Raw genomic sequence first — 27,285 nt, 5'->3', positions numbered from 1 at the left:
TATAATTTTTTTTAACAATTTGACCAAAAAAGGCCTACTGAAGTAGACTAGGCTTCTAAGTTGTAAATACACACTTTGAGAGACATAATTTGTCTATAATCATGTGGCTGTTTTAAACGCCTAAACAACAGTGACATCATTGTCTGTCCACTTCTGCTTTGTAGCTATTATAAGTTCATCGAAGGATAAAGAAAGAAAGAAATCATGTAGACTAAATAAAAAGTTTCAGTTGAAACCGTGGCTGTGTGTCAAAACGAATTGAGCTGCCTAGCTAGGTAGAACTATATGCATCACTTGACTTGCAATATTCTTGGGTGGCAAAAGTCAAAGTGCGGTCTAGATAGGCAGTTCTGTGTGTTTGGAGACACAGCTTGTTTTAGGGAGGGCTCAGGGCGCTCTTAAACTCCGCACACTTCCTGCCCTCGCTCAGTTCCATCAGTCAGTCAGTCAGTCAGGCAGGCAGCGGGAGCGCAGAGGAGGGATGGCGGAGAAGAGCCCTGACCCGAGCGGCTCGAATGGTCGGAGGTGTCCCGCTCTTTCTCCCGGAGAGAGACTGCAGCCGCCCGGAAGCGGCTTATCCAAATGGGTTCGTCTGAACGTCGGCGGCACGTACTTTCTCACGACGAGACAAACGCTGTGCAGAGACCCGAAATCTTTCCTGTACCGCCTGTGCCAGGCCGACCCCGACCTCGACTCTGACAAGGTATTTATACCGCGAGCTCTTCACTAGCATGACAGTGAACACCAACCTCTAACGTTACTTAACGTATCTGGGCTTTAAGAAATTCAGGTAAACTGGATGAACGCAAAATGATGGGTTTGTAGTGTAACATTTCGCTATATTGAGTTTTTTTTTTTTTTAGCTAGGCGGCTAGCTGGTAAAGTAACAGTCATTGGAGCTCCGTTTACTAGCTTAGCTTAACTGATAACACTTGATGTAACGTTAGCTTCTTCACCTATTAAAGTTAGGCCTAACGTTAGCTCTTAACTGTCAGATATGGTTAAAGAGGCTGTTTGTAGTATATTGTGTGTAGCATCAGCTCGTTTCAGCGTTTAATATTGAAATAGTTCTTGTAACAGTATAAACTTGCATGCTACATGTCAAGTGCTAATTGCTGAACTTTCATTATCGTTGATCTCACTGATACATTGTTTTTTTATTACAAAGATTACTTGCTTTTGCCTGTTTAACAGTTTTACTTTTTATCTGACTGGATACCTAGAAATACTTAGTTACAATAGTAAACCATTGAAATGTTGGCAACTGTTTACAATACGACTACTATTAATTAAAAGCATTAGTTAACATGAATTAACAATGAGCAATACTCTTACAGCATTTATTAATCTTGGTTCATACCTACAAATGGTACAATTTGAACATGATCAGTTAAATATTTTAACACTAATGCATTATGAACTAACAGTTCATGATGATATTAACATTATATGGTTATTAAATGTTGATTATTGCTCAAGTTTGCTCATTGCTTGTTCGTAATATCTAATGCATCAATATCCAATGCAAAATATTTAATGTTAATATGCGATCTTATGCTGTAAAATATTTTACTAGTGCTTATCTAAATGTAATAGTTATTGTGTTAAACTAGTGTTTATCCAATTAAACCATTTCAATTATGTGTATCTACTTAAATTATATTAATATTGTTTATTAGAATAATAGTTTTTAAACGTTTTCACAACTGTTTATCTGGACTAAACAGTGAAAACTGTTTCTATCTTTGAGTTATTGGTTGGCAATATACATATACCTAATTTTGTCTAAGCGGTCAGCGAAACGGTTAACTTTTTTTAACACTCACAACACATTATAATTGTCAGTAATTGATCCTGAATAGAATTAGCAACCAATTAAACTGGTAGGAAAGGCAAGTTTATTTATATAGCACATTTCATACACAGTGGTAATTCAAAGTGCTTTACATGTAAAGGAAAGAATAATAAAAAGAGGATGCATAAAGTATTGACATACAATGCATTAAAACAAGAAAAATAGACAGAGCTCATTCGGTAAATGCAAAGCTAAACCGATGTGTTTCGAGTCTGGTTTTGAAAGTGGTATAATTAGGGAATGTGTCATACAAGTATATACTGGTCTAGTTTCTTCTATGTGACACGAGAAGAAATGGGGTTGCCTGCGTGCTTTTAAAGGTCTTATGCATCATTTATTGGGGCAATGACAGTTGAAAGCTGCTAAAAAGTCAAAGAATATCTTATGTTCCTCTGCTTAGTTAAATATTTCTTATAAAGATAGAAGTTTTCATTACAAAATAAGAAGTTGTGAAGCTGCTCTTGCCAATTGCTTTCTTTTAAGTTAAATGTTATGGAATAAAGCATACTTTTCTGACCTCAGTATTGATCCATGATTATCATGTTGTGCTGGAGATGGATCCGTGTTCCTACGGGATCTGCAGCATGTATGTTAAATGTCAGCCACACCTTGTCTTAACAGATACCCTTGAGTAGTGATACAACACTGTTCATTATTTCTTTTAAAATGTTCTATAATTTGGACTAACTATCTCATAAGGCGATGAGTCATTATAGCCAGATTGAATAATCTGCATGATGTTTATTATTAGTGGTCGTCCGATATTGTTGTTTTGATTGCTGATATCTTATGGTGCGTTCACACCGGACGTGATTCGCGCGAGTGATTTACATGTTAAGTCAATGCAGAGACGCGAAATGGCATTCTGCGGCGCGATTCGTGCGATTGAGGGGACGCGAATTGAGCGTTTTGAAACTTGAAACGCTCAAGTTGAAAAATCTGAACTTTGGCGGATATTTCGCGCCGCGTTAACCAATAAGGAGCTTGCTCTAGTAGTGACAACAATGAGGAGAAAATCTGTATATTAATATCTGGTTCAGACAATATGAGTATCACTGTGGTAACATTAAAGGACATGAAACACAACCCAGTCTCTTTTTGTTAAATGCAAGTTTATGTATGATCAATGATACAAAGGTAAGTAAAAGGTATAATAAGCTTTACATGAAATAAAGCAAACAATTCAGTCAAACATTCAAAGTCAGTGCTAGTAGGCTAACGTTACAACTGCAACGTACAGTTATAGCCTAAAAATATAAAGTAATGAAACTTCTCTTTGCCCTCAGCCTAAACGATTTGCCAGGGAACAAATTATAGATCCATGAGACCAAAGATCGGCTGTTACAAGACGAATTATAGCTCGAGACACACCACAGAGACATCAGAGCCAGCGGCAGACGGCAGAAGGACTGGCCGAGGAAAGGTTGCCCTCGCCGGCTTTGACGAGCGCTGAGGTCCGCTGGAGCTCACAACTCCGAAAACGCCAGATAAAATGTTCAAATAGGCACTGTTTATATAAATAAACCCCAGATTTGAGCTTTAAACAACTACGTTATTGACTGAAAAAGTCTTAAAACTACATTTTGTCACACATTAACAGTAGATTTTAACAAAAAAAAGACATGTAAACACAGCCCATGTCAGCCATTTCTCAACGAGAAGAGCTGCTGGCGGAAGCCCCTCCCATGACGCGAATTCGCGTCTGTTGTGCAGTGAATGTCACGCGCGTCACAAACTCAAAATGTTCAAGCGTCCACCTTCGCGCGAATTGCGTCCGGTGTGAACGCCACATTAGAGATAAAGCTGAAATATAATATTAGGGTTGGTCGATTAATCGAAACCGAAATTCAGAACCTCTAACCGACGTCATTTTCCCATGTCGGTTTTAGTCACGTGACTCTGCCCCGTCAGTCACATCAAGTGCTGTTTGCAGGCACACGGAAAGATTCAGGAGCAGTTATCTTTGTTTATACTGGATGCTCAGAATTACTATGATAATTGCATGTTTTACACAGGTAAATTAATCGCCGCTCTTGTATGCGCTGCCACAAGCACACACCCCGAAGCCAGATCACTTTCACTTGCGTCCTCATGAAGTTTGTCAATTAAATGCATTTAAAGGCTTCCCAGTTTGAACATTAAAGTGATTTTACAATGTTCAAGAACAACAATATGGCAAATATCTCCGTTCAGTGCTCGTGAGCTTTTTTCTGTGACACATAAGGCCAATTTATACTTCTGCGTCGAGTGCACGCAGAGGGTACGGCGTACCCTACGCATAGACGCGTTGGATACGGCGTACCCTACGCCGTAGCCTGACGCGCACCTCTCCAAAAATGTAACAACGCGCCAATTCTACGCGGACCGCAAGCGCTGTGATTGGTCTACCAGAACCCTTCCCTCGGGTCAATAAATAAATAAAAAATCTGCGATAGGAGTGTGTGTGTCCAGAAATTGGATGATAGTTCCTTACGTCTGCTATAACACACTATTTTGCAGTCCAGCGATTCTTTATGGTAGTAAATAAATACATAGATCCGCTGAATATAGTTTATTTATTTTCTCATTAAAACCAAAGATGTTAATCAGTAATTGTATATCAAGAACAGGGACACATTAGGGTATATTTCGTGAATGAAGTCTCCGCAACAACAATCGCTTGCTGAGCCACCGCTGCTGAAAACAGCGGCCACGAGCTCCACATGGTTTCACAAATGCATTCCAGCGCCAGATCGCCTTATTTAACTTTACTAATCAACTAGAGATGCTTAATTTGTATTAGATACAACAACTCAAGCTGCAAGAAAAGCCGCTCTCTCACTGCTGCTGATATTCCGACATGAATGTAGGCTACAGATTCTACACATCAAGCTGCTTCTTCTTCGGCTGTTGTCTTGATTACACCAACATGCCCGAGGACACTGCCTACTAGCGTCTGCATGTGGAATTGCACATTGACGCAGACAACAGCGCAGAAGTATAAATGCTCACGACGGCGTCGGCTACGCGCGTAGCCTACGGCGTACACTACGGCGTACACTCGACGCAGAAGTATAAATGGGCCTATAGAACCGAGTTGTCGTATCTCTGACAACGTGCGCGCCCTAAAGCCAGATCACTTTCACTTGCGCCTTCACAAAGCTTTGTCAATTGTATGTGTTTTAAGGCCTGCCTGATTGAACATTGAATCGATTTTAGACCATCGGATGTGTATTATGTTGAACTAATGCCTGATATATTGTGACACACAAACTCATGCAGACAATAGCTCGCACATCACGTGAAGATCGCGCACAGAGAGAGGAGCGCAGAAACTCATTGTCAACGCTGTCCTGTGAAACCACAGCTTCATAATTAATAGAGACGGTATGACTAATTCACACACACAGTCACTCTCTCATTCAAATAAATGTAATGTAGGCTCTGATGTATATAAATGACTGGATAGCTCATCGTGTTCTAAACTGCCATCTGGCGGTGAAGCCACCGGAAGTGCTCGAGCGGCCATCTTACTATTCCCTACCAGTGGAGGGCATCATTGACGTACAACCAAAACATTGAGCTAATATCACCCGATTTGCAGCGTCTCAGTCTCACAGGATCAGCTTTACGATATATGTATGTAAATGAATAGTAACTTCAGATCTTATCTCTAATGTTTATGGTCTTTTCGGAGAGGATGAGTCATATAATCATATAATGTAACTGAACTAACACAAACATATTTCTTTATGTATGCAATTATGGAGGACATTTTCATTATTAACGTATATCTGTGTTTAGCTGCAGAAATTGAATAGCTTATACAATATTAATACAAGACTCTATATTGTATTACAATTCAAAGTTTGCCATGCATCATGGAAATAAAGTAGTCAGCGTTATGATGTGTGTATTTTATTTCCTGATTGAGCAACGTCTATTTCAGACTCTTAAAGACCATAAGAGTTTCCATATGAGTTGCCATATATTCCAAGTGTTATATCAGTATGAGTATAAGTGTTTTGTATGCCATGTTGTTGAATTACATGTTTATTTAATCATCATTTAAATAAATAACCTCTTCAAAATGCATGATGATAACGAAATCATTGTTGAAACATTTGCAGTTGGCCTACGGTATGAATAAAAACAATACTACAGCACAACATAAATGCGTAAACTCAACAGTACAAGGTGATTTCAGGTTACAAGGCATAAATCTTTATTCCGATTTCAAAATGTGTGCTTTGACGGTTGTAATACATACGCTGAAGTGCCTCGTCCGCCCGCCGAGCTAATGTTCACTACTGTAATGAATATGAATGTAACTTTTTAATCAGCTGGGGAAATTCCTGACAATAAACAGGACTTTTTTGTTGTTGTAGTAATGTACAGGGAAACTTCAGATATAAAAACGGTGTCTCCTTAGGCAATGTTTTCTCAGTAATATCATATAATGTCCTATTAATTCAATAGAACGCGTGAGCTGACTAGGGAATACCAACATGGCGGCGCAGCGGCTTCACTTTTTATGACGTCATGAGCTATCCAGTCATTTATATAGATCAGTGAATGTAGGCCTACTGTGCTAATTTATCTGTATCTGATGTACAACAAACGCATATCTGTAAGAAATGTTACAACCCATAGACAATAACTGCTGAAAGTGAGCTGTTTCCTTCAAGTATTTTAAAATCACAAAAAAAATCACTTTTTCATTAGAAAAAAAATATCCCACCTTTTAATAGTTGAGCATATTTACTGGAATACAAACCTTATCAGTGAACTATGAGGGGGAAAAAGGAGCAAAAATAATCGTTCATTAATTGTAATCAAGGTAAAATGTTTAATTAATCGAGATTTATTTTAGGTAAAATTGTTCCAGCCCTATATATAATATACATAATTCATATTTAATACATTAGATATATGAAAATAAGTGTAAAAAAAAAAAATCTTTAAAATAAACATTTAGATGGCAACTTCTTGATTCTGCAATCATGTTACCGTATTTTTCTCAAAGTAATTGTTTTAAAAAAATATGAATAAAAAGTAAACACTGTAGGCTAACAGGGCACTCAGTAATCTGGTAAATGTGTGCGCACTGGTAATCATATTTGTTTCCAATACAGACAAGGTAGCACTAATTTTACATACAGCACTGTGTAAATGACATTAATGTGACATAGTGGTCAACTAAATGTAGCGCAGCACATTTTAAAATCAAGGATTTAAAGTTTGTGGCGTCTCCAGTGAAGCTGAACTCTCCTGTCCGCATTCATGTCGCACAGAGCGAAGAAACGCATTAATGGCACTGGCGTTTTCAGCGCCACCGGTCAAAATAAAAGTCCCGCTTCTAACACATCGGTCAATCAGAAAAACGTATCGGCCGATGCAGATTTTTTAAAATGCCAAATATCAGCCTTGGCTCGGCCGACTACTAGTTATTATGCTGAAATTCCTTTGGAGACAAGCATCATGACATCAAGCATACTGACAACGCTTTTTTTTTTTTTCCTCATCCAGGATGACACGGGTGCTTATTTGATAGACCGCGATCCCACTTATTTTGGTCCGGTGCTCAACTATCTGAGGCACGGGAAGCTGGTGCTGAACAGAGGCCTTGCAGAGGAAGGTATGATGGGAATGCAATCAAGAACTTTAAGACATGTCTGGACATGCTGTTAGATTTTTTTTTCTCTCTCACTGGCAGCTAAATTCAGTTGTAACTTGTTTTTAAGATCTACATCTTCTTGACATCAATTACATGTGGTTTTTGATTACACATTTTATCTGTAAAATGTTTCTCAGGTGTGCTGGAAGAGGCTGAATTCTACAATATCACTTCATTGATTAAACTGGTCAAAGACAAAATCAGGGAGAGGGATTGTAAGACGGCTCAGGTAAGTCAAGTTGAGATTGTTCTACTTCACTTATCTAACAAAACGACTAAAAGTGTTTTCAAGTATATATCGTGCAATTTGCAATTGTGTATATCTCACAATTCTGAGAAAACATTTGTCAGAATTGCGGGATATAAACTCGCAATTAAAAAAAAAAAAGGTAAAAATTGAGAGCTATAACCTTGCAGTTCTGAAAAAAAATAGCCTGAATTGCAGGATAAAAACTCGCAGTTCTGAAAAAAAAATAGCCCGAATTGCAGGATAAAAACTCGCAGTTCTGAAAAAAAAAAAGCCCGAATTGCAGGTAAGAAACTCGCAGTAGAAATTTTTTTCAGACTTGCGGGATAGAAACTCGCAGTTCGAAAAAAATTGTCCGAATTGCAGGATAGAAACCCACAGTTAGAAAAAATTGCCAAAATTGCGGGATAGAAAGTCGCAGTAGAAAAATTGGCTGAATTGCTGGCCAGTAACTCGCAGTTCTGAATTTTTTTTCCCCAAATTGCGGGATAGAAACTCGCAGTTGGAAAAAATTGGGTGAATTGCGGGATGATAACTTGCAGTTCTGAAAAAATTGCCTGAATTGCGGGATAGAAACTCGCAGTTTGAAAAAATTGGCCAAATTGCAGGATAGAAACTCAGTCCAGAAAAAGTCCAAATTGTGTGATAGAAACTCACAGCTCAGAAAACTTTGGCCAAATTGCGGGATAGAAACTCACGATTTGAAAAATTGTCAGAATTGCGGGATAAACTCGTAGTAGAAAAAATTGGCCGAATTGCGGGATAGAAATTCAGTTCGAAAAATTTTTCCGAATTGCGGGATAGAAACTCGCAGTTCTGAATTTTTTTTTTTTTAATTGCAGGATAGAAACTCAGTTCTGAAAAAAATGGCCCGCATTGTGGGATAGAAACAAGCAGTTCTAAAAAATTGCCCGAATTGCGGGATAGAAACTCGCAGTTCTAAAAAAATTGTCAGAATTGTGGGACAGAAACTCGTAGTTCGAAAAAATTGTCTGAATTGCGGGATAGAAACTCGCAGTTCTGAAAAAAATTGTCCGAATTGCAGGATAGAAACATGCAGTTCAAAAAAATTGTCCGAATTGCAGGATAGAAACATGCAGTTCGAAAAAATGGTCAGAATTGCGGGATAGAAACTCAGTTCAGAAAAAAGTCCAAATTGCGGGATTAGAAACTCAGTTCGAAAAAATTGTCAGAATTGCGGGATAGAAACTCACAGTTCTGATTTTTTTTTTTTTTTTTTTCAAATTGCAGGATAGAAACTCAGTTTTGAAAAAAATGGCCCGAATTGTGGGATAGAAACAAGCAGTTCTAAAAAATTGCCCGAATTGCGGGATAGAAACTCGCAGTTCTAAAAAAATTGTCAGAATTGTGGGACAGAAACTCGTAGTTCGAAAAAATTGTCTGAATTGCGGGATAGAAACTCGCAGTTCTGAAAAAAATTGTCCGAATTGCAGGATAGAAACATGCAGTTCAAAAAAATTGTCCGAATTGCAGGATAGAAACATGCAGTTCGAAAAAATGGTCAGAATTGCGGGATAGAAACTCAGTTCAGAAAAAAGTCCAAATTGCGGGATTAGAAACTCAGTTCGAAAAAATTGTCAGAATTGCGGGATAGAAACTCACAGTTCTGATTTTTTTTTTTTTTTTTTTCAAATTGCAGGATAGAAACTCAGTTTTGAAAAAAATGGCCCGAATTGTGGGATAGAAACTCGCAGTTCTAAAAAATTGCCCGAATTGCAGGATATAAACTCGCAGTTCTGAAAAAAAATGCCCGAATTGCAGGATAGAAACATGCAGTTCGAAAAAATTGTCAGAATTGCGGGATAGAAACTCGCTGTAGAAAAATTGGCTGAATTGCTGGCCAGAAACTCGCAGTTCTGAATTTTTTTTTCCCAAATTGCGGGATAGAAACTCGCAGTTTGAAAATATTGGGCGAATTGCGGGATAGAAACATGCAGTTCGAAAAAATTGTCCGAATTGCGGGATAGAAACTCACAGTTCTGAAAAATTGTCCGAATTGCAGGATAGAAACGTGCAGTTCTAGAAAAAAAGTCAGAATCATGCGACATAAACACTATAACTCACAATTAAGTCAAAATTGTAAGATTTAAATTAGCAATTGCAAATGTCAGAATTGTGAGAAGTTGCACAAACATATTAACCAATATACACATATTAATATTAAAAAATGTGTACCCTGGGATTCTGCAAACCTTTCTTCAGCATTGTGATTTCAAAATGCTCCTGCTGTATCCCATGACAAAGGTGTCCTCTGAAATCTGCCTTCTTCATCTGATGACATTTTTGGGTCAAAATGACGGAATCATTTTGCAATTAAATCAGAGTGCCAGCAAAAAGAAAATGTGTGCCTTGACTTTTCAGTTTTGGTTGTATTCTCAAAGACTTTCCTCTGCCCTCAGCTCCCTGTGAAGCATGTCTACAGAGTCCTACAGTGTCAGGAGGAGGAACTGACACAGATGGTCTCCACCATGTCAGATGGCTGGAAGTTTGAACAGGTGATTAGGAGCACAATAAATAGAGCATTGGGATTACTGTATTATCGTACTGTAGTATTTTAATTGGGGATGCTTACATTTAAATATATTTCACCGTTCAAACGTTTGGGGTCAATAAGATATCTACATATTTTTTTGGAAAAAAGGGACACATTAAATTGATCAAAAGTGAAAGTAAAGACATTTAAGTTTAAGTTTTCTATTTCAAATAAATGCTGCTCTCTGAACATTCGATTCAGATTTCGGAGAAAAATAGTATAGCGGTTTCCACAAAAAATAACAAGCAGCACGACTGTTTGCAACATTGATAATACATGTTTTACTGGAGTAATAGCTTCGGATGAAATATATTACAATATAAAATAAATGTTGATTTTGAATATTTCACAATATTAGTGTTTTACTGAGACTTGTTATCGAATAGTGGATAGATAACAGCTGATTGGTCTGTGTTAGTCAGTGTTGTATGATGACATGCAACTTCCAGTGTGGACTGACTAAAGTCATCAGTCGTGTCTGTTGTAGACAGGGCATAACAACTTTGATTAATGTGCTGTTCTTTAAATGTGATGGTTTGAACATCTGTGATCTAAAGCCTGTGGTTAGATGCTACTTACTGATTAAAATTTTGGGATGGCAATTTCACTATGCTTACGCCAGTTTGCAAAACACTTCATTTTTGCCTTTCGTTTGAATCGGTATGCTTTTTCTTTCTCATAAAATCTGTGAACCAACTCAGGTTTGCATGAACTGACATCCATCCACTGAAAATTCAAAGCCAAACCTGTAGTGAATGGGGATGTTTTTCTCTCAATATGTGGTGTAGAGGTGGCGTTGGCCAATGAATGAACCATGCATGCGGTATAGGAGGGTTTTCCCCAGCACAGTGAGTGAGGTGTGTGGGCTCTCCTGACCTGCTTTTGGCTCGTCCTGAAGTGTTGCCTTTTATGGGCAGCAGTAAGGTGACCAGAATGCCAGCCATTCCCTGTAATAGACCTTTGAAAATGCTGCGGATAGAAACACTAATAGATACAATGTTTCGGTTGTTGTTTCCATCAGTGTTAGATGTCATCATCAGTCATAGCAGGTGTTTTTTAAATATTTAGATGGGAAAATACTTTGTCATTAGTGTTGTTGAAATTCTGTCTTACTAAGCAACATATAATAAAGTGTTTATGTGGGCTATAACTATTTTAAAGGTCCCATGGCATGAAATTTTCATTTTATGAGGTATTTCAACATATAGAGTTCCCCTAGCCTGAATATTGTCCCCAAGTGGATAGAAATGTTGATCGGTGTAAAACCGAGTTCTGGGTGTCTTTCTCTGCCTTTGAGAAAATGACAGGCCAGACGAGCCAATCTTGAAGTCTCCTGTTTTGACGTCCACACAGGAACGGTTACCTCCCTTTCCTCCACCCAGAGAATCTGGCACACCCATGCAAGCGCTCGAGAGATCATGGCTTGTGAACGAGTGAATGCTGGCAGTTTCTCAGTGTTTGGATGTACAAATGAAAACAGAAGTCTTTTTTCAGTTCCTTCTGATCTGTGATCAGTGATTTCTATGTGTAGCTAATTGTTTATTATTCGTGCACACACTGCGGCTTCTCTCTCTCCCGACAGAACGGTGTTTTCGTGTTTTCTATCTTGTGAGTGTTTTTGTACGTCCTCGTCGCGTCTATCTGTTCTAAAATGTGCATATAGTCGTGAGTGTCTGCTAGGGATGCACCGAATATTCGGCCACCGAAAATTTTCGGCCGAAAATGGCCCAAAAGTGCATTTTCGGTTTTCGGCCGAAAGACTTTTATCACCGAAACAACACGGCCGAAATGTTGTGATGACGCAAACAGAAACCGCGACCTGCACGTGCTTGTCTGAAGCAGTATATTTGAGAAACACCCACGTCAGCTCCATGTACAAGCACTGACAGCCAGAGCTCATGTTCTCGATGAGAAGAGGAACAGACTTCACTGAGTTCCCACACAAAAATCGATCCACATGTATCACGAAATTCAAACGATAAATGGCGTTTTGACGCTCTTTAATGTGGCATCACTGATCACTTTATTTATCTGTGAGCGCGATCGATCATCTCTTCCTTAAGAATAAACATGAATGAACATCTAAGGTATGTTGAGGATACATTAACACTCACTGTCACGTATCATATGTGGTGTAATCGCTCAATCAGTGTTTCAGCAGCGAAAAGACGTCAATATAACTGCTTGTAAACTAGCCTAAACAATGTCATGTAACTTTAGCATCACATTTACCTCAGGCAGTCATTCAGTGTCCACATAATTTTATTCACTAGAGTAAATCAACTCTTTCACTAAATATATGACCTATATTAGCCGTTATATTCATTATATTCTACTTAACCTGTTAATGAGATCTTGATTATCTCCTGTATGTTTAAATAAACCTTTCATGAAAATGACAGACACTGTGTATAAATGATTATATTTCAACAACGAATTGGAGAAAAAACTATTTTATTATTAGATTATTAGTTATTGCAAAAACTGCCTTATGTGAAGTTTACATGTTTGCGTACTATGTTATTTGAGTGTTGATTATTAGACCTAAAAATACATAGCAACTGAATTTAGGCTAATAGTTTGGGCTCTGTTGTCAACCTTTAATATTAATGTGCAAGTAAGGGCTCCCTATATAGTTTACAGCAATATCTTCAATACACTTTTAGTTATAATTTAATTCATTTAAGGACAGATACTTTTTTTTTTCAGTAAACCAATAAAAATAAATAAAGTCATTTTGTAAAACTGTTGTCCTGAACCGTCAGTTTTGTGTGTCGCTACACCCCTATTCTACAGTTAACATATGGGCTATGGCAGTCTTTGCTTTGATACTCTATTATGTTGAAGGCCTACAGAGAAAATAGTTTTATCTTTAAGCAGTTGCACTTGTTCTGAATGCACTTTCTTGTAGTAGTCCTACAGAGAAAAATTTTAAATGCACTAGACCTAAATGTACTTTGTTTTTATGAGAGAACTTTTAATTTTAAAACCTTTCTGTAGGCCTGTACATTATTATTTAATGCACAAATGAGTGGGGTCAAGTTAAACATTTTAGTTTGAATTTTATTTTATACTGTGCATTGTTGCAATGTGCTAAATAAATATTGGCATAATTTGTAATTGATTTATTCTTTGAAACTTTAATATTAATTTATGCAATTACAATGCCTTGATTTTAGTAAAGTTAGTAAACAGTCATAGCCATAAATCCAATGGTACTAATAATTGGCATAATTTATTTTGGTGTTTCGGTTTTCAGTTTTCGGCCTTGGTTTCCTCTTTTTCGGTTTTCGGTTTCGGCCAAGAATTTTCATTTCGGTGCATCCCTAGTGTCTGCTCAACATCGGCAGACTCACATCTCTTTAGAGATGAATCTCACGCATGCCGAGGCTCGGGCTGCACTGACCGGTCGGCCTTCAACATCCCCGACCCCCAGTACTGCATCTGGCCCACAGCGGAGGCACCAAACGCGGCGCGAGATTAAGCAGAAGGGGGGTAAGCGTGAGGGTATCCGGCTAGGCTAGCCAGCTTTCCCCACAATAAACTGGATTACATTCGATTACTGCTGTTGTGTCTTTGTTTGCGCTGTGTACTCACTGACGCTTTTCATATGATAGGAACATATCTAAAAATAATGCTATAATCAACACTTACTTGTAACTCGTTCATCTCGACAGCTGTAATGGTACTTTGCATGTGTTACAAAGTTGGTAATAATGATGAAGACGGACTTGGTGTGACTGGGACTCGTGTTTATTCAGAACTCTCAGATACAAACACAATAAACTCGCGCTGACTGACAGCGCTCTCACAACTCAGTAGTTACTATAAATAACTTTGTTAGCAATCGCTCCGTCTCCGTGATGTCCGGTTCACGAACGAATCATTCTTTTGAATCGGTTCTTTTTAGTGAACCGAACCAGTTCACCAAATCGGACTGAATCGTTCTAAACGGTTCGCGTCTCGAGTCAGCGCGGATCCATAATTTACTAAAGTTACTAACTTTCTGACATGAGTGACAGCCCCTCCAACTAGAAATAAACTATTAACCTGAAGTATATTCTAGTAACTACAACAGTTCACTGAACTGAGACATGCTGAGAACTGATGTGAAGTGAACTCAGGTCCATCCTTCTCTCTGGCAGCAGCTCGTGCGTCGTAGACCTCGTTAAACCACGCCCCCTCCGCTCATTTCAAATGCAAAGATGTCAGCCAATCACAACAGTGGGCGTTTTTACTGAAGTCTCACAGCAGACACGCCTCTTGAAACAGGGCATTCAGCCACAGGGCAAACAGCAGTATAGAAAAAAATGCCTTTTATTTCTAAATTATGACATTTTGTGATGTAAAAATCATACTAACAATATAAGTACACCTCAGAATACATTATAAAATAATAGAAAAATGCCATGCCATGGGACCTTTTTTAAGTGCATATTTATTTATGTTCAAATATTAGAGCTGGGTGATATGATACATATGTACTGTGTAATAATTAGAGGTGTAACCATATACTCGTGTCGCAATTCAATACAAACCACGCTACTCGTTTGAGCTGTGCTGCGCGGACCGTTTATCAGCTCGGAGCAATAATAGTCATTGCAGCGCGAGCTCATACATGGGCCGATCTCGATCACACGACACCATTACTAAACAGCACTGGGAGATCCAGTGAGAAAGCGTTTGAATTCACCACAGTATTAATAACATCGCTACTGCGAGACCTGGTGCGGAAATCTGTTATAAACCACAGGTATCAGATCAAACAGCTGACGTGGAGACCAGGAGAAACATTTTGAAACATTCAGGGGTTTCAGTCCACAAATCATAAACATTCGCCATGGATTTAATGTAGTAACACCCCATGGTATTGTGGAAGAAATTTTTTTTTTTTTTTTACATTATTCCTCTCAGCCTTTTGAGAGTGAAATTCAAGCACTTTTCAAGTGTTTCACAGCACTTCAAAAGCTCTAAATATTATCCAATTTTGATATTTTTAGTGTGATGATTTGTAAAACTAAAAGTTTAAAGGTGCTGGCCACTTTATGGCAAAAAAACAAACAAAAAACACTATAACCAGTAGGTGGTGGCATAGGAGCACTAATTTGACTTATTAGACATTTCCACTCCTTAATATATGGAAAAACGTAGGAAGTCTCATGAAAAACTAAAACTTTTCTTCAAATTGTGACTGGATTACATAGAAAACAAGTAAAGAGTGTTCCTTTTAGTTCAGTATGATACTATAGAAGAACAATAGTACATTTAATAAGAGTGGAATATTACAATTTTCCTTGGAAAAATTAGTTTTTGCACATTACTGCTGTTAATACAAGTTAATTTTTTTCTGCATAACAATTCAAGCTCAGCGGTTCCCTGTTAAATTTCCAATAAACAAACATGTACTATTATTAGTAACTGCACTTATTAACAAAACAATGCAAAACAATAGTCATTTTATGATTTAAATTAACCCTATGATACATTTTCCTCGTGCGCCACCAAATCAGGTGCTGGCGCCACCATCTGTAGAACTTAGTGACGCTGGTGCCACTGCTCTCAAATGTTAGTCTGGAGCCCTGTATGGTCAAAGTATTTATTAGTAATATAGTGGAAATTTGTAGATTTGGTTAGCAAGTTGATTTACGGTGTGCACCCCTACATTTTCTGCTTGTGCCCCTAAAACTTTCAGTTAGGGTCCACTGTGCTCCTAGTGAACAATGTTAGTCTGGAGCCCTGGTCTGATATGGGTTTCAGAATTAGGTGTGGCAAAATGGCTCTAGCCCCACATACAAAATTTAAATTAAGCGCCATTCGCGCTACGTTTCACATACGAGTATGAAATTCGGTAGACACATGTAACAGCCCAATACCTACAAAAAAGTCCCTAGGTGCGAAATCTGAAAACCTAACAGGAAGTGACACCAGACGTTGTACTTTAAAAAAAAAAATTCCCTTTCGATTTAATCGGATCATCATCATATTTTGTCAGTCTAATCTAAAGGCTTTTGCAATGTTTCTATGTTTCGCCCTGAAACATGAAGTTGTTGTAACTCGGCCATACAATGTCTGATCTGCCCCAAAGTTCACATGCTTTATTACAGTCCTGGCCTGAAGACATCTTAGAGCTGCACGATTAATTGTTAAAAGATTGCAATCTCGTTTCAAGCACCTATGCGATCTTATTCCTGAATGACTATGATTCTGCTGTGTATTTTATACCCGTTTCACATCACAAGTGTCAGCGGAGCGCTGAACCGCAAAATAAAAGTTTGGTTTAACTTGACAAATATATATTACTGTTGTACGGTACAATTTAGATGCATCTTAATGTAATAATACTAACACTAATGTAATAATAAATTATCAACTTTGTTTTTAAAGTAATAAATCAAATTTTCGTTTTAATTTTAATTGTACAGTTGTGCAGCATTTTGTTTGATAAAGTTGTTTAATTAAATTAAATTAATGTTTTATGTCTTCATTTGATTACCAGAAAATACACAACACAGAATTTAGGGGTGGAATGGTACACAAAACTGACAGTTCGGTACATACCTCTGGTTCGGTACAGCAGGGGAGAGAAAACTAAACAAATTGTGTCTGTCCTTAATAAATTAATTCAATTATAACTAAAAGTTTCTTAAAGATAATCCTATTTATTTTTTTAGATATAATAATCAACACTCAAGTAACACATTGTATACAACCATGTAAACTTCACACAAGGCAGTTTTGCATTAACTTCTAAATCGAAATGTAAAATTAAATTTTTACTCCAATTCGTTGTTGAAATATAATCATTTATTTTCATGACAGATTTATTTAAACATACATTAAATAATCAAGACATCACTAACAGGTTAAGTAGAATATAATGAATATATAGGCTAACATAATGCATATATTTAGCGAAAGAGTTGATTTCTCTAGTGAACTAACAGCTGTGGACACTGAATGACTTGCCTGAAGTAAAAATGCTCCGTGACATTTTTTACAAGTTGTTTTATTGACGTCTTACTGCCGTTGAAACACAATTTTTTTTTAACGATTTCGTGACGTATGAATGATACGTTTCAGTAAGTTTTAATGTATCCTCTAAATACCTTCAGATGTTGATTCGTGTTTATTCTTTGACTAGGAAGAGATGATCGCGTTCACTTGTGCGCCGTGCTGCTGCTTGAACTGACGCGCCTATACAGTGATCTGACTTTCCCATCACACTAAAGAGTGTCAAAATGGCATTTATCGTTTGAATTTTGTGATAAAATGGAAAGAATGCTTAATATGTTAGTGTGGGAACTCAGATTTAAGTATGTTCCGCGTGTAAAACAAGCAGACTGTTAACTGTTAAAGATTGCATTCCGTTAGACCCTTAACTAAAATGCTTGTTTTTATGAATTTAATCAATTAATTAAAAAGTAGCTACTATATACTGGTAAATATTACAGTATACAAACATCACAGACCATGGCATTGACCAAGGCAGCTCTTACATGTCAATAACACTTCTACAAATGACTTACAGTTTCTTTACAGTTATTGAAGTAAACAACTAACTTTAATTTGTATAAAAAAAGACAATTCGTAATCACTGTTTATTATTATTATTATTATTATTATTATTATTATTATTGTAGTACAACGTTTTGATTGAATTTCTATTTTCCAGCAAAAAGTAATAAGCACCTTAAATTTATATAAAAGAAAATAATAAATATATAACTTTTCAGTTGAATTTTCATTTGGCAAAAATAACTTTTTTTAATATAATATTTCTTGCACTAAGATTTTTTTGTGATGCATGAGATGTTTGCTTTGAGGGTGCAGCTTAAAATGTTTCGTGTTGAGATCAATATCATCAGTGCTTCTAGTAGGAGCAGTGGAATATGTTTTTGGAAAGTAGCTTTTATTTGACCAGCATGCTAAACATTGTTTGCTTTTATTTTTGCATATGCATTCTCTTGTGGTGGATGGGTAACACACACAAACAAAGTGGAGGCTTTACGCTTGTGGTGTTTGATGGGCAGGATGTCATTTGTGGTGTGAATGTTCGATGCTCGAGTGTGTTCATCTCTAGCCAGTAGCAGGTGTGAGGAAGTGTCTGTGGTTCAACAACCTGTGGTGAGTGGAGCATCTAAGGCAAAGGCAGTGGTTCTCAACCAGGGGCCCTCAAGATGATTTAAAGCCAAGGGGTCCTATTATGCTCCTTTACAGGTTCATCACTTTGTTTATGAGGGAGTCACTCTGAGAGTCAGTTCATCAGCATTTTACCGTTTCATTTGAGATAAACTACCGTCATATCATAAACACACAAACTCAAAGGTGATGGTCTTCATGGCAACCCGTCAAAATAAAAGTTTGGTTTAGCTTGACAAATATATTACTAATGTGCAGTCGAATTTAGATACGTCTCAATGGTAATAATAATGCTAACACAAAGCTTTGATAATTTATTATTACATTAAAGTAATAAATCTAATTTTTTCCCCCATGTTTTAATTTTAACGGTATAAAGCTCAGTTGTGCAGCACTTTGAGGAAAAAAAGTTAAATTAAATTAAAATATAAATAAAACTAATGCTTTAAGTCTTAATTTGATTACCAGAAAATACACAACAGAGAATTTGTGGGAAATATTTTCATATATATAATGATGGCATTGACCAAGGCAGCTCTGACATAATGTCAATAACACTTCTATAAATGACTTACAGTTTCTTAGTAAACATCCCTAAAGTACCGAAAAAAGGTACCATTGGGTGCCGGTACCGAATGTCAGGTACTGGTACCGTTTAAAACGCGAAGGGTACCCAACCCTACTATTAGGATGTAAAGAGAGTTTAAACAGAGTTTTTTTTTTATAAGAAAAAGTGTTTCTAAAACAAATTGCCCACCCTACCTTTTAATGAAAAAATAAAAAAGCGGTTTTACCCATTTATTACCAGCAACAACTGAATATATCACGATTTGGATTGAGTGTGGATTTGTTTAATATTTCTGAGCCAATTGTAGTCAAATCAGTTCACTATGGAAATACTGTCGTCATGTGTTTTCCTTTCCTCTCTCCTGGCAGTTGGTTAGTATCGGCTCTTCATACAACTACGGAAATGAGGATCAAGCCGAGTTCCTCTGCGTGGTCTCCAAGGAGCTGCACAATCAGTCGTACGGCACAAACAGCGAGCCCAGTGAAAAGGCCAAGGTGAGGATGACAGAACCCTTTTACAGTCTTCCATGCACTTCCCCCCCGGTGCACGGACAGAAATAGTCACTTATGCACAGATCGTAAGAAAATATCCCACAGCTCTGCTCTTCAGATGGTCACATGGCATAACATTACTCAAAGAGCTGATTAACCAGATCAAATGTGTTCATGCCTGAGTGTTTTGTTTCCCTGCATGCTGTGCTCATTGAGGATGTGGAAATACTTTTTTTTTTTTTTTTCTCCAGTATTTCTTGGTGAGGCATCATTTACATATCACTTAAGCTGATAATTAGGTCTCTGCTGAATGCTGAAGGCAGTGGCACCTGCTCTCTCCCTCCCTCTCTGAATCTGTTACTAATGCTCAATTTGACGCATGCTGTCTGGCTCTACTCGTGCCTATTATGCACTGCATGGTCAGGGTTTTTCCTGGGTCAAAAATGGTCTTCGGTGGTGGCTGACAGACATAGGCTGTGTTCACACTGCAGGGCTTAATGCTCAATTCCGATTTTTTGAAAAAATTCGATTTTTTTTTTTTGCAAGGCCGTTCACATTTCCAATTAAATGCGACCTTTTGTGATCTCCTGTGTGAACGTGAAATGACACAAAAGTGACCCGCATGCGCAGAAGAGTACTCAACGGTCAACGACGTCACTTGTTGTTTACGGAAGTAGCCAAATATGGGTGTCAGCATTGGAGTTCGTTTAGCTTTATTAAAGTTATTTTCGCAACGGAGCCAGCACCATTACAACCTTCTCATGTTAAGAAGAAAATTAAAAAAGAGGAGGAGAGCAAGGTTTTTGGCCATGGCGTTTTGTGGAGCAGTGGTAGCAACGTCGGTACAGAGAAACGTGTGTGTGCGGAGTCGCAGCCAGGAGTGGTGGGATACTGATGTGAGTGGCTTTACTGATACCGAATTCGTCAGTAACTTCAGAATGACCAGATCCACCTTCAATTATGTTTGCGAGCGCCTTCAACTAACTTTGTCACGGGAAGAGACACGTCTGCGGCGGCCCATAACAGTGCAGAAACGCGTTGGAGTTGGAGTGTATTGGCTAGCAACAGGTGCGTACTTCTTCTTTTATTGGCGGTTAGCAACTATTTCTTGTGCATTACCGCCACCACTGGACTGGAGTAAGGAACGGGAGTTACAATGATGAAGTTTGTCGCGTATCAACGACGTGCGGGTCGGATACATGTAGGGTTGGGAACCGAGAACCGGTTCTTATTCAGAACCGAAACTGATTTTTGAAAAATGCCAGAACCGCGCGAAATTCCTAAGTTTCGGTTCCGAAAACGGTTCTGTTGCAATGTGTGTGCGAAGCGCTGGAAGCGTATCCTATCATAGCGAGTGACAGCCAGTGTTGCCAAGTCCGTGGTTTTCCCGCTTTCCCGTTTTCCACTGTTGCCGCGGGCTGTGTTTCATGTCCGCGGGTTGAAGCGATTGTGCAATTGTGCGGGTTTTGTTGTGAAAACCGGGCAACTCTGGCTCACCTCATCATGAATATTAATTACGTTGCCTGCCGCTTCCAGGAGTGCAGCAGTTCAGCACTGAAAGCCCTCGCGCTACACATTTACGGTTTTGCGTCAGATATTTTCTCGTTGACCACCAGCATGGCGAAGAGAAAGTCACAAGTATGGATTATCATTTCCAAAGAATGAATGATAATGAAGCAAAATGTGAAAAGTTAATAACATGCAAAGGAGGCTGCACTAGCAATTTGACAAAACATTTGCTACAGCACAAAGTGCCTCAGGGCTTATACCAGATTTATAGTGAAAGGCCTATATATATACAACCGTTGAGTCACCATGGTTTAGGTAAGCGTTTAGGCACAATTACCTTTGTAATGCTGAATTACAATTTATTATTTACAAGTTCACTGAATAACTGAATTACTATTAAATTAATATACAACTAATTAATAAATATAACTAATAAATATAATTTATAACTTGGTTTTATTCTGAGACAGAGAGATAAAATGTAATAAGACAATTTCAGAGGTGTTCATTTGAAAAAAAAAATGTGTTGCAAGAATGGCTTAATTAATACTGTAATATATGTACAGTACAGGACTTTTTTGACATTGCCAACCTGTAAATTAATTTTAGAGCAAGTAATAAACACAAAATGGATTGTTTGAGTTGCGTATTGTGCCTTTTTCCTTTACCACTTGTGTAATAATTTTAATGGAACCGGAATCGGAACCGGAATCGTTAGGCGGAACCGAAACCGGAACCGGAAAATTTCTCACGATTCCCAACCCTAGATACATGTGACCTGGCAGTTCAGACTGAAGACGCATTTCAAAAGATCGGATATGTATCGGATTTGGACCACATACCCAAGTGGCCTGGGTCGCATTTGAAAAGATCGGATCTGTGTTGTTCAGACTGTCATGAAAAGATCAGATACAGGTCGCATAAGGGCAAAAAAATCGGAATTGGGTCGTTTCAGCCTGCAGTGTGAACGCAGCCATAGTCATCCACACTAGGGATGGCTCGATACCACAATTTTGGCTTCGGTACGGTACCACAATCTAATACCGAAGTACCGATATTAAATCAATACCATACAGGGTCTGAATTTTGGCGCGGGTATTGCGCATAATTTTACTCACTCTCGCAGGTTTGAGGTTTATAAAGCGGGAAATTAACACAAATGTTTATTATTAAATGAATCAACAAAGATTATCAAATCAGTCATTTGGAAACTTTCTTGTGCAAAGTAATTTCAGCAATACACCCATCTCTAGCTCTCAAAATGAGCAAATTGCTTCAAAAGACATCACACATGCACTATAAAAGCAGTCTGCGTGCTCCAATTCAAAACTTATGCTTTCGTTTCGGGACAGCTGACGGAAATCACTGCCCACGTCTTTTTAAATCTTGCCAATTTGAACATGCGAGCGATTTTATACCATTCCGGAATACATGGGATGGGAGCTAAGAGAGAGAGTTTTCTTTGCGCTCATACCAACAACAAACACACAAGCCTAAAGAGCGTTGCGCATTCCAAATTAAGTTGTTTTTCCTTAGTCAAATACACACAAACTTATGTCAAAAATGTCCATCTTTAGTGAGCAGTCACATAAACACAGTTGGTTATGTCTTACGCGAATATAGTGGGTGCAAATATTATGAAATCTAAATGTCATTGGTTGAAACGAACGCAGGAGAATTCATTATATTTAAACGATACAATCGTATGTATGTGCGTTGATCAGTGTTAAAAAAAATAATTGTCTAAATTAGATCGTTTGATTTATGCACTCACCTGTCAATCTCTTAATGTCTTATACAAGTCAGGATGGGCAAGTGGCAGATGCTTGGCAAGGTTTGATGGTTCTTCAGCAGTTTTATAAGCAAAGCAATTCCAAATTTCACGTCTAATCCTCTCTTTATTAACTCCTTTTGTGCGTGTTGACTGAGATTCAACTGCTGTATTCATTTTGTTCTTCTATGGCGTCACATTTGCCGGTTTCGTGTCAGTTTGGGTAGCGCACTGCCACCTAGCGGTGAACTTCGGAACAGCAGCATATACCGAAATTAGCAAAATCTTGATATCGTACCGTTTGAAATAAAATGCATACCGGTGTTTTCCCAGTACCGGTAATACCGCGCATCCCTAATCCACACACAGTAAAAAAGTACCCTACCCGCGTGATCTGCGAGCGCAATACTGCCAATACATTTAAAATAAATGCAATGAAACGGTTTGTAATTTTTGCTCATCTTATTTTGACATCTGATATCATGTAAGTATGGTTTATGTCAGCTGGTCAGAGAAGAGTCAATGTTTTTTGAGCGCAGTTCACACCCAGCGGTAAATCAAGGAGCAATTGTCGAATGCGCCACGTGCAACATGGATTCGGTCTCCTGACCTTTTGATTTTGTTTAATATGTGCGATATGAGAGAGCTAAGACGTTCTTATTTTATAAGACAGACAGAGAGCGAGCGAGAAAGAGTGCGCATGCTCGCGGGGGAGGAGCTCTCTGCTTGTTCTCTCGGTCACTTGGTTAAAATACGCCCTATCACAAGTGCAGCACTCATCTACATCACTCATAAATCACAATAATGATCAAATAAGGCTTTGGCGGGAAAAATTCGTTTTGGCAGCCAGCAAAAAAAATTAAATGCAGGAAAAACCCTGATGGTACGGCTCGGCTTAGCTCGCTTTGCTTTTCCACTGCGTGGTACGACTCGGTTCGGCTCAGCACGGTTTTGTTTTCCACTGCAGTTAGCACCGCTTTAAAGTGGTGAGATTATAGAATGATGGTTGTAATTGTGCTGCCTCTACACTTCGGCATGTCGACGAAGTTTGTTTTAAAGGAGGCTGCTAAAAACGAGAGTATATTTTATAGGGCTGGGTATTTCACAATTCGATTTCGATTCACAAGCATTCGATTCGATTTGATTCAATTCAATATCGATTACTTTGGCCATGTATTGTACCCGATATATATCTAATTTTCTCAAGGAAAACAAATCTCTGAAATTTGTTGTAAACTATGGGAGTCAGTTGTACTACATTAGCCTACTAATATTGAAGGTTTCAAAATGAACTGATTTGTATACAAACACTTAAATTACACTAAATTATGTTTTTTTTTTTAATCAAATAATAATAAAGTTATAATATTAACTTTACAATTACATAATCATATTTATACTCCAATTAGTTTTTTGAAATATAAACATTTGGCTGTCATAACTTGCCAGATTTATTCATAGGCTACATGCATGCATTAAATTGAAGAACATTAAAAATGACAATGAATATGTAATGTGGTGCATATAATTATCAAAATGCTCCTCTCTAGAGTTATTTTATCTAGCTGATTAAAGCTTACTAACAAGTTTATGGACACTGGATATGTATTTTCTGGGGTAAATGTGACGTTACATGACATTATTAGCCATTTTACTTGCGTCTTTCTGCGGTTGAAACTTGAGCTATTCCATGTGACATGATACGGATTTCAGTAAGTTATCCTGTATCTTTTAACACTTTCAGATGCTTATTCATGTTTACTTCGCACTGTAACTGGTATTAAGGCGGAAGTGAAGATCCGTTCATGTGCATTCCATGCTGCCGGTTCTCTTGAGCTGAGCTGTGGCAGAGCGGTATTTATGCTTTTGAATTTCGTAAAAAAAAAAGACGTAATTTGAAATCTGAGACTTTGTTTTATATCAATAGTAATAAAGCACAAAGATTATAGCGATTTATTGGATGGGAGGTGCGCTACAATGTTTATTTCATTCATTAACTAAAAACAGGATGACTAATCGAATCTTGGGATTTAAGAATCAATATTGTTTTGTAAAAGTGAGAATCGATTAAAATCGAGAAATCGATTTTTTTTTTTTTACCCAGCCCTAATATTTTATTTAGCAATGTGTTTAGGGTCTCAACCGCTATATCACTGTCACAAAAGCATATAATGGTAGTGACGATTTTCTGAACAATCATTGATCTGCAGGGTTTATACATCACTTTTTAGTATTGGTACGGCACGCTCGGAACCTCAATAGAGGTGCTACTATTTAATCGAACCGCACCATGCAGTGTAAAAGCACCAAAAAGTGAGCCTTACCGAGCCGTACCGAACTGTACCATGCAGTGGAACGCACCAAAACCAGCCGTACCGAACTGTACCATGCAGTGGAAAAGTGCGGATTGAAAGCCCTAGAATTATATCCTCAGCCCATTTAGTCTGCTTTTCTCTCCCAGATAATAATGAAAAACCTGCTCAATAGTATATGCCCCCCCCCCCCCCCCCCCCTCCAGTGTGAGGCCACACAATCGCTTGAACAAATAAGCAAAGGCCTCATGTTTAGGGCCAGTTGATATAGAAAAAAAATCTGTTTATAGATTATGTATGTATGAATACTTAAAAAGTGCGTTATATATAACGTATGGAGGACAAGAAATGACTTGAGTATAAATAAATGAATAAATACATAAATGCAGCTATGCATAAAAAATGAATACATAAATTAATGGATACAAAAAAAAATTTTTTAATTGTGCTATTTTTGTACCATTTGTGTACATTTATTTATTAATTTGTTTATTTATTTATTTATTAGGGCTGCACAATTTGGGGAAAATATCTAATTGCGATTTATTCTGGTTAAAATTGCGATTGCGATTATTATTTATTAATTTTTACAAATAAAAAGTGTGTATATAACATTTTGTGTTTATATATTAATGTGACTAATAATAATAATTATGATTATTATTGCTAAATAAAAATAATAAATATTACTATTACAATAACATTCATTATTAAAAACTTTAAATAGAGCATTTAAGAATAAATATAACAGTATAATAATAATAATATTATTTTACAGAAAACTAAAAATTATGGGTTACCGGTAAGTATGCAGACAGCCTATGACTAAAAATCATTAGAAAGGTCTAAGGATTTATTGTAAAAAAAAACAATTATTATTATACAAATCTGTGCTTTTTATCTGTGATATCAATTTCTTAAAGTCTATGTCTTTAATATGAAATATGAGCCTCTTTTGCATCCACTGTGGGGATTAAAACTCCTGTACATTGAAGAAAAACATATGGATTGTCATAAATTTATTCAGAGAGAAGTTTTATTATTATTTTTTTTTCGACCCAAAAGTTTCATTCATACTGGAGGCCAGAGGGCGCCCTCGAGCAGAGACGGCACATTTGCGCCAGAGAAGTAATCGTTTGTTTTCGGGAAATCCCTAATGTGAAGCTTGCACTTTGTGCTGAATAAAACGAAGATAGAAACGCTTTGACCGATTAAACATGAAGATAATACTTCTGCGACAAGATATGGTGTATTTGAGTTCTTCGAGCCTTCTCGGGTATTTTCATAATAATAAAGTATTCAGTGCTGATTGACATTCTGTGATAAGAAGCCACATCAGCTCGACTGACTATATGAAGTGAGTTAAAACATGTTATTAAACGTTGTATTTGGTTGGACAACAGGTTTATAAACGCTTCGCATTACTAGTTTGTGAAGATGTTTGACACATGTTGCTGAAACTCGCAGTGCTTTCAGACGGAGCAGCGTTTACTCCTCTTCACTGGGCATTTCTTCATTTCATTAAAATCGCAGCCTTTGCGCTTTCACAATCAAACATATCTCTATCTCACACACACACACAGTATTATTTATAATTTTCATGTTATATGTTGTTCTTTGAACATTTGAGAGTTATGTGAATTCGCAGTTAAGTGATTCGCAGAAATGAACCAAACTGAATCTCTAATCTCTAATTTTGAATTCCCCTTCCCCTGTTTTATCTAGACATGCTGAATTTCATCACTCATTCCAACTCCATCTATTAACCGTTTTCCCTCTCTTCCAGATTCTTCAAGAACAAGGCTCTCGAATGTGAAACCTTTTTTTTTTTTTTTTTTTTTTCCTCCGATTCTGCAGTTGCCGGGCAAAAACAACATGCACCATATCACATCGAGAGAAAAATGTGTCAAGCGGGATGACAACCTATTTAAAGTGGACGTTCTGTTTTGGTTTAGAATAATTGACACTTGCTTGTGCCTCTGCACAGTTATACCGGACTGTTGGTTCTTGACATCGGCGGATCTATCTGAATCGTTTTGTTTGAAAGGTAGGAATATGCATGTCATTAGTAAGCTGAGCAAAAAGGGCCTCAATCACGTCTGGTCCAATCATATTTACTCAGGGTCTCTAATCGACTTTCACAAAATATGTTTGTCATTTGTGGTCCAGTAAGCAATTTTATC

General features: G+C 37.6%; 1 protein-coding gene across 1 annotated transcript; it reads left to right on the top strand.

The window, feature by feature from the left end:
- The first annotated feature begins 433 nt into the window (after positions 1-433).
- Positions 434-27,285, top strand: kctd5a (potassium channel tetramerization domain containing 5a). The gene is made up of 6 exons (XM_079826102.1): positions 434-703; positions 7,364-7,472; positions 7,649-7,740; positions 10,179-10,274; positions 19,388-19,513; positions 26,889-27,285. The coding sequence occupies exons 1-6, from the start codon at positions 482-484 to the stop codon at positions 26,916-26,918; spliced, it is 675 nt and encodes a 224-aa protein (XP_079682228.1). The 5' UTR covers positions 434-481; the 3' UTR covers positions 26,919-27,285.

Source organism: Gobio gobio (assembly GCF_949357685.1).
Source record: "Gobio gobio genome assembly, chromosome: 1".
In the NCBI taxonomy this organism is placed as follows: domain Eukaryota; kingdom Metazoa; phylum Chordata; class Actinopteri; order Cypriniformes; family Gobionidae; genus Gobio; species Gobio gobio.
The sequence above is the reverse complement of the archived record's forward strand: the minus strand, read 5'-3'. Positions and strand labels throughout refer to the sequence as shown.

What these genes read in the sequence shown, in the direction of transcription:
- kctd5a (XM_079826102.1), top strand. Translation starts at nt 482, where the DNA reads ATGGCGGAGAAGAGCCCTGACCCGAGCGGCTCGAATGGTCGGAGGTGT. An exon ending in GGGATTGTAAGACGGCTCAG is followed by an intron (nt 7,741 to 10,178) that starts GTAAGTCAAGTT and finishes CTCTGCCCTCAG; the next exon opens with CTCCCTGTGAAGCATGTCTA. An exon ending in ATGGCTGGAAGTTTGAACAG is followed by an intron (nt 10,275 to 19,387) that starts GTGATTAGGAGC and finishes CTCTCCTGGCAG; the next exon opens with TTGGTTAGTATCGGCTCTTC.